This window comes from Macrobrachium nipponense, chromosome 13 (genome assembly GCF_015104395.2).
Source record: "Macrobrachium nipponense isolate FS-2020 chromosome 13, ASM1510439v2, whole genome shotgun sequence".
Lineage (NCBI taxonomy): Eukaryota > Metazoa > Arthropoda > Malacostraca > Decapoda > Palaemonidae > Macrobrachium > Macrobrachium nipponense.
The window spans coordinates 25,149,427-25,168,871 of NC_087206.1; the positions used below are offsets into that span (position 1 = coordinate 25,149,427).

A 19,445-nucleotide genomic window follows, 5' to 3' on the forward strand; every position below is an offset into this window, starting at 1 on the left:
CTGGAAGTGTTCTGTTCAGTGGTCCCAGATACCTTGGCATTGGCAGAAGCCGCATTCCAACGTCCCTGGGACAACCTGGAGGTGTGTGCCTTCCCTCCGTTTTCTTTGATCCGTCAGGTTCTGAACAGGCTGTTGGGTTTGCAGGGTCTCAGAATGACTCTGGTGGCCCCTCTGTGGCCTCAGGCGGAATGGTTTCTAGATCTGCTATCGTTGTTGTCGGAGATTTCAAGGGAGATTCCGCCTTGGCGGCATCTCCTGTGTCAGCCCCATGCAGAAAGGTTCCACCAGTCAGTAGAATCCCTGTCTCTTCACGGTTGGAGGCTATCAACTATCTCCTCCGAGAGAGAGGCTTTTCTCAGAAGTCAGCTGGGCATATGTCCAGCAGTCTTAGGAAGTAAACCTCCGTAGTTTACCAAGGCAAATGGGCGATCTACTGTGATTGGTGTCGTAAACGGGGTTTTTCTCCACTCGCAACCTCTATTCAGCGAATAGCAGACTTTTTAACCTTCCTAAGTGTCAAGGTAATTGCTTTATAGCAAAGGAAGATAAAGGAAAGGAAAACGCATTTTCGAGAAGTTCGGCAGCAAGGAGGCATTAGCGCATGTTGTTGGAGGTGCCTGTTCTCATGATGGTTCTAGAATCGGCAGGAGTGTTGTGGAACTCGTCCAGCGCTGACGTGACGTAAAAAACCCTGCGATTTCTGATGCAATACCTCGTCTAGATTCATCTAAGAAGTTCTGGTAGTCTCGGGAGTCTGTGACGTTCGCCGTAGGCTCCGCCCCCAGAGTGCCGTATAAATACGACGGACGAAGTAGGAGGAAGGAGAGATCATCAGTTAGTCACAGAGAGATATCCTCAGTAAGAGCCACAGATCAGATTATCAGTGAGAGATCATCAGCGGCAGAGATCATCCGAGAGAGATAAGAGAAAAAGGGACCGAAGAAGGATCAGAAGAAAAGTTGCTCGAGAGTTGGTTGAATTTTGGTCAAGCCATCTTCAGGAGTGGACGACCGAGTTATTTCGAAGTTGGGGGAGACTTCAGAGAAGAGATGTTCTGCTAGAGGTTTTGGGAAGTTCCTGCCCCTCATGTATCAAGAGTAGACATTATTTTCTACAATATGGAGTCAAGAAGACGTCGGCAATCGCAGTTCTCCTTTTGTGAAGCCATCGTTTCGAGTTGCCAAACCGGCCGGCAAGTACTTCCATTCCCTCACTGTTCCCCCAGTTCATGCAGTGTAAGATTCTTTTTTTTTATGTAAATAGGAGATACCATTTTGCATTTACCTTTGTTAGTAAAGTTGTAAATAAACCTTTGTTGTGTTGGAGTTTCTTTCTATATTCGTATCCCCAGTTTCAACTGTTGGTGTTGAAATTTTTTTTTTTTTTTTTTATTTATTTCATATCGAACCTGAAGCGGACCTCTCTCTCAGAGGCCGTAACACTCGGAGATGAGAAACGTTTGTCTGTGTCTGCTATTAGAGGCTACAGGGCGGCTCTGAGTTTGGTGTTACGCCTGAAGGGTATCGACGTCTCCTCTTCCTGGGAACTTTCCCTGCTAGTTAAGGGGTTTGAGCAGTCATCTTCTCCTAGAGAGCTCAAGCCCCCAACGTGAGATGTTTCCTATGCTTAAGAGCTTGACTAAGAGCCCACATGAGCCCTTGCGCCGTTCATCTGATAGAAACCTGACACTTGAGACAGTTTTCCTTTTGGCTTTGGCATCTTCCAAAAGGGTAGGAGAGCTCCACGGTTTGAGTTATGAGGTGAAGCACACCAGGGGTTGGAAGTCAGTGTCCTTCGAATTTGTTCCGGAATTCATGGCCAAGACCCAAAATCCCTCGGTGTATGATGACAGGTTTGCTTCGTTCTCCATTCCCTCACTGACTTACTTTGTGGGTGGTGATGCTCAAGAGCTTTTGTTGTGCCCTGTCCGGGCCTTGCGTTACTATCTTAAAAGGACTCGGCACCTTAGACCAGGCTGTCGCAGACTTTTTGTCAGTACAGGCCATAAGAAGAAAGAGGTGTCTAAGAATACTATCTCTTTTTGGATACGTGAAGCCATCACACAGTCATACTTGACTCTTTAAGATTCCATCGCCACGTCTGTGCTAACTAGAGCACATGACGTTAGGGGTATTGGTCCCTTCTCTGGCTTTCAAAAAGAACTTGGCTGTACATAGGGTGCTGAGCGCTGGTACTTGGTTACGCCACTCCCTGTTCACCTCCTATCTTAAGGATGTTGCCCACAGATCTATGGACACGTTTTCCCTGGGTCCTGTGGTGGCTGCCCAACAGGTTGTGTAACTCATAGTTGCCCTTAACGGGACACCTTTGTATCTTACCTAAGATGATTGTGTGGATGAGAGAATGAGTGAGTTGGCTGGCCTCCTCCTTTCCCTTGTACCTTTCCTTCTTCCTTCGGGCGGTTTAAGGAACTGACACGTCATTTGCTGGCCTGGTCTGATACAGGTGAGTGAGGTAGTCATACTGGTGGTGTGGTCGAGCAGTATTCAATATCTTACCCACTATTTAGTAGCATAGGCTCTGCTCCTGGGTAAGGAGGAGTTGGGAGTACTAAAAACCCCTAGTGCCCTGGTTTGTTTTTTGGACAGTCACAGTTTTTCTTTGGTTCCCTATACAATGGTTATCCCATACATTGTACATCACTCAGGTTCTGAGTGGTTAGATTTTAGTGTATCTAGCTTCTCAATGGGCTTCAGTCCTTCTCTAAGAACTATTTCTTTTGAGCACTGGACTGGCGGGTAGGCCCCCAGTCGGTCCAGGATGTCTTATACCTCCCTCCAAATATGAGTCTATCCTATTGTTAAGACCGAGGGTTTGTTTGCGTATGAACAAATGAAAAATTTTCTTAGACAATTTGTATTTTTCATAGCAACAAACCTGAGGTCTTAACGTTATACTGCCCGCCTCTAGCCACCCCTTTTTTTTGTTAAGTCATCCTGAGTTGGGAAAGACTGGCGTAGATGTTCGGCATTTGACCACTCTTCACCCGATCTACGCATGCGTTGCCAGATACCACAAGATTCCTTGCTTTCATCTACTTTTTTACCGGTTCCAGCTAGGCGCTAGAAATTATCCTATTGTTAAGACCTCAGGTTTGTAGCTATGAAAAAAACAAATTGTCTTAGAAAATTTGTCATTTTTTTACTATCGTACGATGGTTGAAATGCAAGGAAAAAGGCTGTTGTTATCGGATTGGTTGTTCATAGCAAATCGGCTGTTTCTGGCTGTATGCGGTTTCCAAACAAGTATATTATTAGTACCGATAATTTTGTCATTTTCTATTTCTTTTTTAAACTTAACTAGAAGATGGTATAGATTAAGAGATGGAGGAAAAGGGGTTAGCCTAACTAAAAAATGGAATAGATAAAGAGGAGGAAAAGAGGTTAGCCCGTTGTTTTTGGTCTCGTAGATTTAAATCGCATGATACGTGAGATACATGAAAATTTGGGGGTTGCTTGATATGCAAGATCCTGTGTTACGCAAGTATATACGGTGTGTGTGTGTGTGTGTGTGTGTGTGTGTGTGTGTGATATATATATATATATATATATATAGATATATATATATATATATATATATATATATATATATATATGTAGTATTGTAGTATATGTATGTATATATAATATATATATATATATATATATATATATATATATATATATATATATATATATATATATATATATATGTATGTATGATGTATGTATGTATGTATGTATGTATGTTATATATGACTATATAGGAAATATATAATATCTAATTATATATTATATATATATATATATATATATATATATATATATGTGTGTGGTGTGTGTGTGTGTGTATGTATATATATACACAAACACACACACACATACAGGCAGTCCCCAGTTATCAGTGAGATTTACATTCTGCCGGTTTGATGATAAGCCGAAAATCGCCAATTTTCGGTGTTGATCAGCACCAATAACCAATTAATGGTGACTGTTAGGTATGTATTGGTGCCGATAACCAGAAATTGGAGCTAGACAAGCCTCATAAAACCAGATCATCTATAACCAGGGACTGCCTATAGATACTTTTATCAATAAACAGTTGCAAGTTTCATACATCATGGAAAGCTACTAACCTCCCACCCACAATGGTCACAAAAAAGGAGTCAGTGTTCATCTAGTCTCATCACAGAGGATTTATAATATTCAAATAAGATTGCAGAAATTGTTTAAAAAAAATTCATGTTTTGCAAGGATTTGGCAGGTTGCAAACCTTGATAAAAATGTTGAAAGGCTAATGCATTGAAAAATGATTGGACTTTGACTAAATGCTTCAGTTACTCATTATCCACAGGAGGAACAGGTACCGTAACAGTTTAGTGGTCTGGTTAAACTATGTGGTAGTAATAATAATAATAATAATAATAATAATAATAATAATAATAATAATAAAAAGACATACTGTCTTTCTTAATTAATATGCACCATACGTAAGGTTTGTGGTTGACTGTGGAAAATCCAGCACACATCCAGTAATTACAATACTATGATCAACTTTAATGATTTTACATAGCCAAGTTGTTGATAAAAAGAAAGTTGAAATAATTTGGTTTTCTAATTTTAATCTTTGTTCAATACAACATTGCCTTCAACCTAATAAAAAAATAACAGAAACATCTAGGTAATAGGTAAAAATAACTATAGAAAAACTGAAAAATAAATAAAGTGCTAATTTAAGATAATGTAAAGAAAAAAGGAGCAAACTAAATATGGCTTCCCCAGTGTGAACACTTTGTGACAAAAGCATTAGTAGTTAATTTAAAAGGACGAGCAAAATACAACTTCATCCCAAACATGGAGCAAATCTTTCCCTCTTACAACTGCTACTGCTACATTACATTAAATCTTCCACTGCTTCAAAGTACCAAAGTAATATGCTTCAGTAAGGCAATGGTTTGTATTTGTTTGTATATACCCTAATACTGGGTTGGCATATTGACATGAAAGGATACTTTCTTGTTTATATACTGTCTTATTTCAACCATAATATGTAATGACATTTTACTGTTTAAGTCTTGTTTATAGACATTCTCAAGCTCAGGTACAGAGTTGATAATACTTGTTACAAATGTTTAAAACTTTATCAACTTGATAATAAGTTATTAACAAATACATGATCTTATAATTGGCATTAATAAAGCTTGTAAAAAGCTACATGACCTAGCAACAAAGATGGAGAGCTACATACTCACAACACAAAACCTCACAGTATACCTAAAAAACCTGTCAACTAGATTTTGAGGAATGCTTCAAATACTTCTCATTAATCTTGACATAAGTTTGCTGGAGATTAGCATTTATGGCAAAGATGAAGATACAACTCCAAACAGAGCATGCATACCTCAAATGATGGCCTCCAAAGGCAAGGTACTAAAGCAGTCACTAACTCAGTGTAGGCAAACAAACACACAGATAAGTGCCATAGAAAAGTGGAAAAACTGGGGCATACCACAAGGGGCCCTTCAACCAGGAAGCTTTGGTATGTTGCTCTGTCGCACTCCCAATCATGGTGAATCTCCAACTGGTACTTCCGATAGACAGCATACGAAGCTCTATAGCTGGCTCTGAATGATGGTTCATTTTCGTTTACCCTCACTAGCTTCAACTGTTAAGGTTCAAGTTGTCTTAAACTTGGTACGAAGATAAAACTAGTAAAAATATTTTGCTTTTGTAATCATACACAAAAGTTTCTCAATACCAGATACTAAAGTGCATAACTGTCAAAAATTATTACAAGCAACCTAATAATACAATTCCTTATTCCAATTTTTAAATACTCTCCGCTTCACTTTAAAAAAATTGGGCAACTCAAAAACAGCTAAATACATGATACAACTCATCTCTAATCTTAAGTCCAAACTGATGAAAAAACAAAAAATAAATGGATAAAAAGGTTTTATCATCAAAATCAAGCACTACATTGTAAATTTCCTGAATCCAACACGAAAATAAAAATAAGGAGTGAATTTGCAAAAGCTTAACATTATTGCTGAATAACTCATGAACATTACACATCATCTATTTTACTTCTCTAAACAATCTACTTTTTATGCCTGAAAACAACATATAACAATTAATTAGCATAATGTAAAAATAAGTGTCCAAATTATGGGAAATTATCTTTGTAATTCACACTGCTATTCAAAAAATAAAAGAAATTACCAATGGGACTGTTTCCCAAACCTTGGGTATTCTACATAATATATCAATACATTTTCCTACAGTAAGTACAGCAAAGTTAGTGGCTTTTGTTTTACAACAACGAGTCCTGCACATATTAATCAATTTAACTTCATCCAAAACATTAAAAAGAAAAACCGTTAGATTAAATGATGTCCATGAAGGACTGACTACAAGTTAATGCCTTCCCAAGTATTAAAATGCGACCTTAAATACTTCCTTCTTCCAGAAACAAAGGCAGAGATGTTGGAAACTTTGGTTCTCTAACAATATTAAGAGCCAGAACAGCAAATCCATCACACTCAGCATCAAAAGAACAATGAATATAACAAAATAATCTTGATAAGCATCATGTTGATGAATAAAAACACTCTTGGCTGACAGATACTATCCATACCAAAACCCTTACATGACAGAGGGCATCAGTGCTTTACAAACTTGATTATTTCATCAGGTTTTTTCAAGAAGTAATGCTGTTTTAGTCCCATAATTTTAGGAAAATATCTTTGTCAGAAAACAAAATGACAAATTTTTAACTAATTTGTATTTTTCATAACTTACAAACCTGAGGCATTAACATTAGGATAAATACTCAGCGCCAGCTGGAAACCGGTAAAGTTTAAAATAATTGTGCATGCAAGGGACTATTGGCATCTGCGCTTGGTCACGAGACATGTGGAGCCACCCACATACTCCTCATTAACTTGTGACCCCATTAGTTATTCTTCCAACCCAGGTTAGTTGATAGATGGGTGGTTAGATGTGGGCCTTTGTATGTTAAGACCTAAGGTTTATAAGTTATGAAAAATACAAATTAGTTAAAAATTTGTCATTTGTTCATATACGAAACAAACCTTCGGTCTTAACATTAGGATAGACTTACTCTTGGTGGGAGGTAAGTGCTATTAACCAACTAGGAGTTTGCCACCTTTGATCAGTTTTCTGAATACTAGAATTCTACAAAACAAATGACCAGTATTTCCAAATCTAAGACATATATGAATATCATAGAGTCGGACTTCTGGGTTTTTACACAATGTCATAGTTCATTGCGTCCGAGGAAGATAAGATCTGTTCCCCTAACAAACCAATTCATCCACTCATGTAGGTTTGTTATCATTCCTCTCCCCCTTGCTAAAGAGAGGAATGTCCTGCTACTGATAGGTATCTCACTGATACTAACCCTAACAGTATGGCCACTTCACTCACCTGTACCTTGTCCGTTCCAGCTTATGATGGTACTCTCTTCTTACTGCCCTAAGTAAAGGAGACAGAAATTTGAAAAGGAAAGAGGCCAGATAACTCCTCCATTTCACATTCATACCATCATCTTAGACAAGATACCAACTGACCGGCCAGGGGTACTGGATGAGTTACACCATTTGTTGAGCAGCCGCCAAGGGACCCATGGAAATTGTGTCCAAGGACCTCTGGGCAACCTTATATATATATATATATATACAGGAAATTGAAATTGGTTTTCATAACAAAGAACCCACTCTCAAATTTCAATGAACAGGCAGACACCTCCTTAAAATGGCTCATTTTAACAATTATGTTCGTAAATGCCAGAAGGCCCATATTCCTCTGACGACCTTCTCTTCTGTATAAACTCATTGGTACAACTTGACAAACAAGGAGCAGGCTTGACCGATTGCCTCTGTTTGGCCTGTTCCTTTACATCTACCACCTTAATGTTCTAGGTGACGTAGTTCTTTCTATAACCATAGAGTACTTTGACAAGTCAAAGCCAGCCCTCCTGAAGTCCCTCACACATACTCACACCGTACTGAGCATGACTAAGAAATGTATCTGTCATCATGACCTGTGCTGCATTGACTCATTATCTCGGATTCCAGGGCCAATTGGAACTGATGTTCCAAACTACTTTTGAGTCTACGTCAAAACCCTGGTTACTGAGTACTCCCACTCTACCAAGGTCAGAGGAAGACAACCATCACGGTCAGTTTCCTGTAACATGACTGATGTATGTGCCTGGTGGTAGTCCGTCAAGTCTACTCTGATACAGAGTATGTTATCACTTATCAGATCTGAGTTCTTATGTGCCTCATCCAGTTCACTGCTCCTGATTCATCTGAAGATTAGTCAGTGTGAAGCAATATTCACATGGCCAATCACCAGTCCAATGTATATCACCATGCATGTAAACATGTAATTACAGAGATACTTCCCTCTGTTCTGACAACCTCTCCACCAGATCATTGTCTACTGACTGAATGCCTTTAATGGACAGAAACGTCCACTATACAGGTAGTCAAGGCCAAAGAGTCATTCTGTATATATGAGCTAACGACCTTTGGAGTCGTGTTACGTCCGAGGTGACACACTACACCCAAAAACTGAGAACTATTAGTTCGAAAGGGGATACTGGTCAACCTCCAGACCTTGAGATATTAATTCTACCTATCGGTGGTGTCTCTTCCCCACACGAACCTGGTAACGATGATTGTGCTACGATAAACTTTATCAGTCACTCATCCTGGGTCCTCCTTAACTACTGGAACCCATCCTTCAGTTCGGGACATGGCGGAACAGGTAGAACCTAGAGTTTGCGTAACCTCCAGGTTGTTCACAGTATCGCAAATGGAATCCTCAGGCTCCTCGAAGAGTGAAACCCCTGAGACAGCTATTACAAGGTTTTTCCATTATACGAGTTCCTCTGGATGAGTGGTTTGTGCACTCATCTGCCAAACTGGTGGTCCTAGGTCCTACTCCCATCTCGGCCAACGCGGAATCAGAGAACTTATTTCTGGTGATAGAAAATAATTTACTGATATAGTGCGGTTCGGATCCCACAATAAGCTGCAGGTCCCGTTGCTAGGTGACCAATTGGTTCCTAGCCACATAAAAAATATCCAATCCTTCAGGGCAGCCCTCAGCCCTAGGAGAGCTATTAAACAGCTCAGTGTTTTTGTAAAGACTAAGATCCCAACCACGAAACACCTTATGCGGTGACCTGTTACAATAGACGGGCATATGTTCAATATGCTACCCTCCAAAGGGAAATCCTATATGCCAGAAACCATCATGGTGCTATTCTCGAGTAAACTAGCCCAGAATTGTACCCAACGTCATTTCACCCTACCTCACTCTTGAAGAATGGGAAACTCCCCATTTTCCCCTTCCAGATATGATGAGGTACTAATGCCTTGCTCTAGCCAACTGAAGCTCGAACCCTCTATGTAAGGTTCATGACTTCAATATAGAAACTAGACCAGTATGGAAGAGACCCATTTGCAGATTCCAGGTTAACTTAGTCAACAACCACTTGGACTAGTCTAAGTAGGTATAGTCAATTAAGAATTGACTAACTTATTTTAAGTTGGCAAGACCAGGTTGACCCTGGCTTGGTTAGGTTAGGCTATGTTAACCCTCCCAATTAGGCTAGGAACCTGGTTTGGTTTGGTTAGGTTAGGTTAGGCTATGTTAACTCTTCCAATTAGGCTAGGACCCTGGTTTGGTTAGGTTAGACTATGTTAACACTTCCAATTAGGCTAGGCTAACTCTTCCATTACTTAGGTTAAGTTAAGTTCATCCGAGATGTACACTTAACTAGGCTAGGCTAGTATAGACTAGCTTAATCCAGAAACTAAATGACTTAGGTTAGGGTAAAGCCATTCAAGAAAGTTTGGGCTATCCATACTTGGCTACAACCACAACCTTCTAGGCTGAGGTGGTAAAAGTGTTTCGAATGGGTAGCCTAGGCACTAGTCTATGCTCGGCTATACTTATAACCTTACTAATTCGCTCAACCTAAGATAGTAAGGGCATGTTCAAGCAGCCAGATCATGTTAAGTCATCAACTCTCTGTTAGGCTAAGTTGACATGTATGTCAGAACCACCTAACCTATGAGTTAGGCTAAGCAGACCCGGCTAAGCTAAGAATTGTACCACTCAGACTAATCTAAGATAGTAAATGCAGGTTCAAAAGCCAAACCGCAACCATTAGCTGGTCCAAGCCAACACATGCATAACCAAACCAGTTAGTTCGGACAGTCCAAGCTAAGAACTACTAGTCAGATTAACTAAGATAGTAGCAGTAGACTCGGACTGGCTGGAATAGGCTACGAATATAACCACTTGTTAGGCTAATAGGTATGACCCATTTATTCTGGCTATAGTATCTTAGGTTACAAGTGCCCTACTTAGGCTTGGCTACCTTAAGTGGTGAAAGAAAGACATTCACCTCTCCCTTTCGACTTAAGTTCCCCACTCAATTTCTTTAAGAAGAATGGTTCTACAATACTTTCGAAGGAACCAAGCTTTCGATTAACTTTAACGACTTGTGTAAGAGTCGAAGCGTTTGTTCAATATTCTTATAGGAAGAAACCAGCTTATACCAACAAGTATATAAAAAATGGGAATGCTTCTTACCTGTAAAGGTTTGAAGTTTTCTGGAGTCAACCCAAAGTATGCTAATTCCCACCATTCAGGCTGCATACGATTACTAAGAGGTATCCATATCCTTCCATCAATCCGTGCATTTTACGTGTTTTAAAATGGACTCTACATGACTAGAACAAGGTAATTCATACACTTTCGTATCCTTTTTCAAACAAAACACCATGTCAATCCCCGTGCTCCCTGAAAGGTTATTGAATTGACTAATCAAATCAATCACCTCCTCATACGAAGCCAGAAACTCTTGGTTTTCTCTTTCCTCCGGTTCTAACACACTGTGTTCAGCCACAGGAGACGTTAACTCACTCCTACCCTCTGACAAACGTCCGGGTGCGTCGTGGCCGACCGACCATCAGCTGCGGCATCTTTGATCTTTAATGGCCACTGATGGCTCGATCTCGAATAGTCAGTAGGATCTGAGAAGGTAGCTACTATTTGCATATGTCATGGCCTTCCGACCATATGGCCACGGCATCTTTGATCTTTAATGGCCACCTATGGCTCAATCCTGAATATTCAGTAGGATTTGAGAAGGTACCTATTTGCATGCGTCATGGTCATCCAACCATACGGCCTCAGCACCTTTGATCTTTAATGGCCGCTGTGGCTCAATTTTGAAAATATTATACAGGCAGTCCCCGGGTTACGACAGGTTCGGCTTACGACGTTCTGAGGTTAAGGCACTTTTCAATTATATTCATCAGAAATTATTTCCAGGGTTACGACACCTACAACGCTCATCTGGCACAAGAAATATGACACCAAAAATGCAAAATAATCAATATTTGAAGTTTTTTTGGATGAAAAATGCAATAACAATGCAGTTTACATAGCTTTGAAAGCACCCAAAGCATTAAAAGTAAGGTTTTCTTAGGATTTTTTATGATGTTCCGGCTTACGACGATTTTTGGGTTACAACGCGTCTCAAGAATAGAACCCCGTCGTAACCTGGGGACTGCTTGTAGTCAGTAGGATTTGAGAAGGTATCTGTTTGCAATCCTAAATACAAATATGAGAGCAATTTTATCATATTACATTACTCTGACATCTAGAGTCCGTGGAAAACGTTTGTAAAAGCATCGGCGTAGTATCAAGTTCAGCAACGGCATTGTAGTCTCTCTTTGACTTTGTAGTCACCACTGGCAACTCCACGTCGGCCGCTAGTCCAGCGACCGTCGACGCTTTCGCTCGTTCGGACTCTTGTAAACGGCTTCGTTCGATTGCTTTGAGCTTACCAGCCACTGACTTCTTGATTTTCTTGCTGATTGGGCTGTGACAGACCTGGTTCAAAGATTAAGAAGAATTTACTCTTCTCCTCTTGTCCTGAGGATCAGTCACGAAAATCTGTATCCTCCAATGCTTGACTGGTACACTCAGTGATGCCATCGAACTTAGCTATGACACAATGTAGAGAAGAAGACGAAGGAGAAGACGAATCACGCCTTTTCTTTTTGTCTTACTTAGCCATTTTCACCTCTAGATCCTGTTTATTCTTCAATACTGTGTGTACCAATGAGTCAGAAAGCGTACTAGGTTTTGGAGGCAGTGAAGTAAATCAAGAATCAGTAGGCTGTGACGTCATGACTACCGCCACTTGCAAGCGGTTTTGGCTATGACATCAACACACTTGATGGAAGCGTGAGGCTATTTATGGTACTCTTGCAGCCAAGAGCAAGAGACCCAACCTTTTGTGGCATTTCTACTTTACAAGGATGTGACAGTCCTGGCTCGAAGATGAAGAAGAAATTATTCTTCTCCTCATGGCACAAGGATCAGTCACGAAGTCCCTGATTCTAGCCTTTCCAACTCTTCACAGCAGCCACACTAGACTAACTTCCATCATTCACTTGTTCGACAATTACAACTACTTCTTGTGCTTTCATATAATAGGGATGTAACAATCCTGGCTCAAAGATGGAGAAGGAACTTCTCTTGGCTCTAGAATCTGCTACGAAGTCCCTATTTTTACAGGATTGGCAGGAGAACGCACTGGCATCAAAGCCAGTCACCTAAGCCTGATGACGCCTAAGCGGAAGGATACAGAGGAAAGACTTGTGTCTTTTCCATTATGTGACTTATATCTCCTAACGCTTGTAATTTCTCTCAAAAACAATGTGCATTAAAAACCTCCAATCCAAAAGCATAGTTGTAAAGTACTCTTGTACCTCAAAATGAAAATGGAAGCATGTCTTCGTGTAGGCCGCAGCTGTGAAGTGACATCATGGCGGTCGCCATATTTATGACGTCACTGAGTATCTTGAATGCGAAGCCAGCACCCTACCAGAAGTGCAAGGCTGTTGATGTTATTCTTGTAGGCATAGCAACCTGACAATAAAGGCTGCCTTGTTGCACTATCTGCTTCTTTACAGATGGCGATGCATCTGACCGCCATTCAGGACATTTCAGGATAAAAGGGACATCCATCACGTGGGATCTTGGGTGGCAACACAACATTATAAATCAAACCAACTGTCCTTCTTGGGTTGGTTCTTGAAAAGCCTAACGCCGACCGCACACCTGCATCCTCTCTACCCACATATCTGGAACGAAAACAAGATGGCGATGCACACCTCTCCCCTCGGGAAAGGAGCACAATTAGTTATAATTACTTCTCAAAGCACATCCAGATACATCAAAGTTTTGGATTACAGGCAATCCATATGAATATGCGATATTCCAAAGCAAACGTAACGAATCAACCATACCTTAAGAGTTTCTTCACCTACACCTTACTACACGATGAGTACTTCGACGTCGAAACCGTCGAAGATATAACAGGGCGTTTATCTGCTTCTTGTGATATCCAGGAAGTCTCGCAGCATGAGAAGGCATCGTGTTCACATACCCGGGAATTCCAAACAACAAATAGAAAACAACAGGGGGCAAACTAAACCAACTTTAAAAGGACGAAGCAAAGCACGTCTTCACTTAAAGGCAGTAAGAAAATAACTAACGAGGTCACGAGTTAATGAGGGGTATGTGGGTGGCTCCACATGTCTCATGACCAAGCACAGATGCCAATAGTCCCTTGCGTACACAATTATTTTAAACTTTACCGGTTTCCAGCTGGCGCTGAGTATTTATCCTAATGTTAAGACCGAAGGTTTGTTTCATATATGAACAAATAGCATTTAACAGTGGTTTAAAAAGCAGTAGGGAATCGGGGAAGCCGTAGACTATACCAGTTTTCCAGATCTTCAATAAGTTCTCATGTTAACATTATGATAGTGGGTCATTTCTTGGCTGGCCAGAAGGATCTGTTTCTAAATGTGATAAAAAACTGAAGCAAGAAATTAAAGCAACTCAACATCTGGGTGGGGAGAGACAAGGGTTAACAGAGGAAAACAAGACAGTAAGCAATGTAGTTGTGGCTCTGATTCTTTTTATCACATTCTCATTTTTTTTTCCAAGGAATGAACTCTTAAATGAAAAATATATATTACTGTCAAGTCAAAGATTCATTTCTAATGAAAATATTATAACTATTTGCAGAACTTTATACTTACAGTATACATGTAATTCATATTCACTACTTTTTCTGTGTTGTTGACAATAAAATATAAAATGGGGTCTACTTGGAAAGGAAAATTGACAGTACTGTAAAAAAGTTTTATATGTGTAACATTATGAAAATCTCACTGCTGCACTATGAAACAACCATTAGGAGAGGGAGGAGAGTAAGACAGAGAATATGAATGGAGGTTCAGTAAAGAAATGAAAGAAGCTGCAGCTACAGGCCAAAGGGATGCTGGTAAGAACCTTATATAATGCCTACAATGCACCTTCAGCTGACAGTACTAATCGTTTATGGGGTGTGAATATTACCAAGACAGCCCCTATTTAGATGGCTCGCATTTACGCCTAGCCTAGTTTACTCTACCAAAAATCTATGCATGTTTTAATTTACCATAAACTAAACCAATTATGCATTATTACACTAATAAAATGCAATTCTCCGAGGTTACTCTTCATCATAACAATTATAAATTTTTTCTACTTTGTAATGTATCTGTGACATGTTACACAATGCACTGTACTGCTTTATTACTATATACAGTATTGCTATTCAGGGATAAAAATTTATATATCAGCTATCACACTGTTGAATGCATGAATCACAGCTTATTGTATTAATTGTACGGCAGTAATTAAATGTGCATTTTTTCCTTAAAAGCATAAAAATTTCTCTGTGAGCTGGTGTCGTCAAATGACAAGGGTTTATAGCTTTAAGGTAAATTCCGTGTATCATCCTCTGACGATCAACATTTCACACCATACAGTTTGAACAGACTTTTCGGGAAAAGTGTTCAGACCATTTCCATGGGCCATAAATGACTCAAGGTAACTCTTACAGAAACTATAATAGCTAGTTGGTACAGGATAGGGATATCAGTTTGCCTTGAGATGTGTCTTGTAGATATTTTACAATAAATATGCTCAGAATGCATTACTGATTTTAGTTCTTATCTGTTATGATACTGTATGGGCTGCAATTATAGTTTTACAAAATAAAATATAAATTATTAGAAAAAAAAAATTTATAACTTGGTAAAAATTGGCATATTTTTTGACTTTCTTAGTATAGAGGCCTCACACAGAGTTGGAAATATTTACTTTCAACTTCCAGTGGAAAGTACAGATTTTTGTTAAGAATTTTTTTCTTACAGCACATGCATATGCATATCTTCCTCTTTCCATTGATGTTTTTTTTTTCTTTTAATTGGTCATCCTTAAATTTAGTGCCATCTAGGGGTGTGCTTCATATATATTTAGCCCGGACTGTGAGGGTTAAGTGCAAATAAATACTCATATGTTCCAATGTGTAATAAAGCCTAGCCTAACTGTTGAATCTTAAGCAATTCCAGGACTTGTGCATAACATGCTTTTGTTATTGTCAGATTCATTATTACACAATGCCAGCCATTTACTCATGATAATGTGTTTTATAGATGTAATAATAATTTAGAGGAACGTGTGCCTTGTGAGAACTAAATAAATCAGCTCAATGGTCTGTTAAACTACTTACTAACAATGACAAGATAGTCATATTGACTGAAACTTTGGCTGGTTTTAACCAGTTACAATTAAACATTTATATCAGTTTCATACAATTGTAGAATGAAAATTTTTAAAATTTTCAAGAAAATTTTTTTGGCCAATAGTAAAAGAAAATTTATGTGCTTGTATGTTTATAATACTGTAATATCATATGTTGACAATATCTGCTGTTTGGCAACCTGAACCCTGAAGAGGGATGCCTGCACTGAAATTGCCAAGCAACAGTAGTTTAATAATAGTTACTATGTTTTGTAAATCGGATGTATTTCTGGGAAAATGTGATGTTCTTGCAGAATATTGGAATGAGTAGATTTGTATTCATATCTTATCATATTTGATTTTGTTACGACCATATATTGCAGTTCCAGTTCCGTGTCAATTCTCATGGACTTGCAGGCTAATTGGTCATTTCTGCTTTGCCTGTCATATTCCCCAACAAGCTCAAGATACAAACACATGGGATCATATTCTGAAATCAACCATTGTACTTCAAATACCTATTCAGGTTCTCATTTGGAGTCCATTTACATTCTACCGGATTAAAGTACAATAAACCAAGTCTTCTTGTTTTCATGATTCGTAGAGTTTTTTGTTGAGCCTATCTATAAATTATTCACAAAAAATTTGGCAATTCACAGACCTTTTCTTGATAAATATTCACTAATTAGTGTATTTTGATGGTAGCATTTACATGACTAAGTATATTTTTATGATAAAAAATGATTTTTTAACTTTCAAGTACTATTAATACGTACTGAATTTAGGTTTATTTGTGCATGTGTTTTCTAATATTTCTTTGCAAAATTACATTTACAACTGACATACTACCAAAGACAAGAAAAAAAACCAACAGCAACTCCTTCGTATATTTATAAGCAAATTTACAAAAAGACATCATGTGAGAAAGACACAAGATTTGTGATTTGGGGCCAGTGTAAAAGTTGCCATTAGTGAATTTTTGGGCTATAGATGTACTGCCACCTCTTTCCCGATCGATTCCTTCCAATCGCTGGCGCTTAATATTGCTTCTCTACAGGATCAATCTGTCCACCACCCCAAACCTGTTATTACTACTCCTGAGAAGCTATATGTCCATTAAGGGTTAAATTTCCTTTTCATTTATATACAGTTTATATGTTTTGGACAAAAATGACAATTTGTCGAAAATTGCATTTTTCCTAACTATACAAACCTGAGGTCCTTTAACAATAGGAAGTAGCTAGCGGCAGCTGGAACGGTCGTAAGCTTCGAACAAGGGGAGAACGTAGTTAACTGCTTGTCCGATCGTCGCGCGCCGCGCGACTGGGAGGTAAACAAATCACTTTTGCTTTTGGCCCATGCAAAATACGCAGAGTGAGGGGTGGCATGAGGAGGGACTTTATGTTAAAGGACCTCAGGTTTGTATAGTTAGGAAAAATGCAATTTTCGACAAATTGTCATTTGTTCCGATACGTAATACAAACCATCGGTCCTTTAACAATAGGAAGACTCACTTCTTGGTGGGTGGAATCTGAGTCTTTTGATGAACAGACTGGTGTTCGTCCATCCCTGGAATGCCTCCCTGGTCGTAAGAGCGAGGGAGGGATCCAAGCCTCTGTCCGATTGATCGGGGTGTGCACCGCAGGATCAATGGTCAGACCTCTGGGCCGAGTACTAAGAAGAGAGGCAAGCGTATCTCTTCGTACCAGCATTGTTAAGAACTTTTTCCTTTACATGAGCAAATGTAAAGTAATGGGTTTGTCTCATGTTGGCATCCACTTTCTCCCCCTTGTTGGAGAAAGTGGTGGATATTTACTCCTATCTCTAGTTAAAGAGATAGGATGGAGCTCTGTTGAATAGCTTACCTGCATCGGACTCCTTTCCAGCAAGGTAACGACCGTATCCCTCTGCCCACAGGTAGAGGTAGAAAAAGATGGTGAAGAGAAGCCAGTCACTCTCTCATTCACGCATTCATTCTCCCAGTCATACCAGGAATCGATGCTGTTCTGCCTGCTCGGGTGCTGGGTAAGCTTACACAACGTGTTGAGCAGCCACACAGGTCCCAAGGAAAAAGTATCCAAGGACTTGTGGGCAATATCCCGAAGGTAGAAGGACGTGAAGGTGGTCTGGTTGGCCCAGACACCTGCCTTCAGGACCTGCGCCACGGAGAAGTTCTTACGGAACGCCAAGGAGGGTCCGATACCTCTGACTTCGTGGGCTCTCGGATGGAGCGTACGGATGTCGTCGCTACCATCAGCTTCGTACGCTCTCCTGATCACCTCACGTAGCCAGAAAGAAAGCGTGTTCTTGGAGACTTCTTTCTTGGTGACCCCAGTGCTAACGAAGAGGCGTCGACACTCAGGCCTGAGATGTCGAGTTCTCTTCAGATAGCGCCGTAGCGCCCTCACAGGACAAAGCAGCATCTCATCCGCATCGTTATCTGTAAAGTCCAGCAGGGAGGGGATCGTGAAAGACTCGAACCTGTCGTCAGGGATCGACGGATTCTGAGTCTTAGCTACGAAGTTCGGGACGAAATCGAGCGTCACAGATCCCCAGCCTCTGGTATGCTTAACATCATAAGAAAGGCCATGTAGTTCCCCTACTCTCTTCGCCGATGCCAGGGCCAGCAAGAAGAGGGTCTTGAGGGTCAGATCCCTGTCTGACGACTCTCGGAGTGGCTCGAACGGTGTTCGAGTCAGACTCCTAAGGACGAGAGTCACGTCCCACGCAGGGGGCCTGAGTTCCCTGGGTGGGCAAGACCTTTCGAAGCTCCTCATAAGCAAGGATATCTCGAACGAATTCGTGATGTCCAGTCCCCTCAGTTTTAGGACGAGAGCCAGAGCGGCTCTATATCCCTTAACTGTGGGTACTGAGAGGAGCTTCTCTCGGCGAAGAAACACGAGGAAATCCGCTACCTGCTGAAGAGTGGCTCTGAGAGGAGACAAACCCTGTCTACGACACCAACCACAGAAGACGGCCCACTTCCCCTGGTACACAGCTGCAGAGGACTGTCTGACGTGTCCAGCCATCTCTGTTGCTGCGCTACGAGAAAAGCCTCTCGTTCGCAAGAGATGGTGGATAACAGCCAGCCGTGAAGTTGAAGGGACTGGACTGCTCGGTGGTACCGTTCTACGTGTGGCTGGGCTAGAAGGTTGTGCCAGTTGGGTAGCTCTCTCGGTGCGTCTGCAAGAAGAGCCAGCAGGTCCGGATACCAAACGGCTTGAGGCCGTTTGGGAGCCACCAGGATCAGTCTGAGATTGGGAGTGACCAGCGCTCGACTGATCACTTTCCGAATCAGACAGAAGGGAGGAAAGGCGTAAGCGAAGAGGTTGTCCCAGGGGTGTTGGAGAGCGTCCTCTGCAGCTGCCCATGGGTCCGGCACGGCCGAGAAGAACACCTGGATCTTCCTGTTGTGCCGGGTGGCGAACAGGTCTACGACCGGTCGCCCCCACAGGTTGAAGAGCCTTTCCGCCACCTCTTGGTGTAGAGACCATTCGGTCCCTATCACCTGATCCCGACGGCTGAGCTTGTCTGCTACTACGTTCCTCTTGCCTGGAATGTAGCGTGCTGACAGCTCTATCGAGTGAGCCGTGGCCCACTCGTGCACCTGCACCGTCAACTGATGGAGCGGAAGAGACACTAGCCCCCCCTGCTTGTTGACATATGCCACTACTGTGGTGTTGTCGCACATCAACACCACTGAGTGTCCCACCAGCGGTCCCGAAACTCTTGGAGAGCGTTGAACGC

General features: G+C 40.9%; 1 protein-coding gene across 1 annotated transcript in view; it reads right to left on the bottom strand.

Moving 5' to 3' along the window:
* Positions 1-19,445, bottom strand: part of LOC135225693 (arginyl-tRNA--protein transferase 1-like) — a 128,623-nt gene that overhangs the window by 20,454 nt on the left and 88,724 nt on the right. The window contains exon 7 of the mRNA XM_064265045.1: positions 5,509-5,664. Coding sequence (XP_064121115.1) covers positions 5,509-5,664 — 156 coding nt within the window. The remainder of the gene's footprint in view (positions 1-5,508; positions 5,665-19,445) is intronic.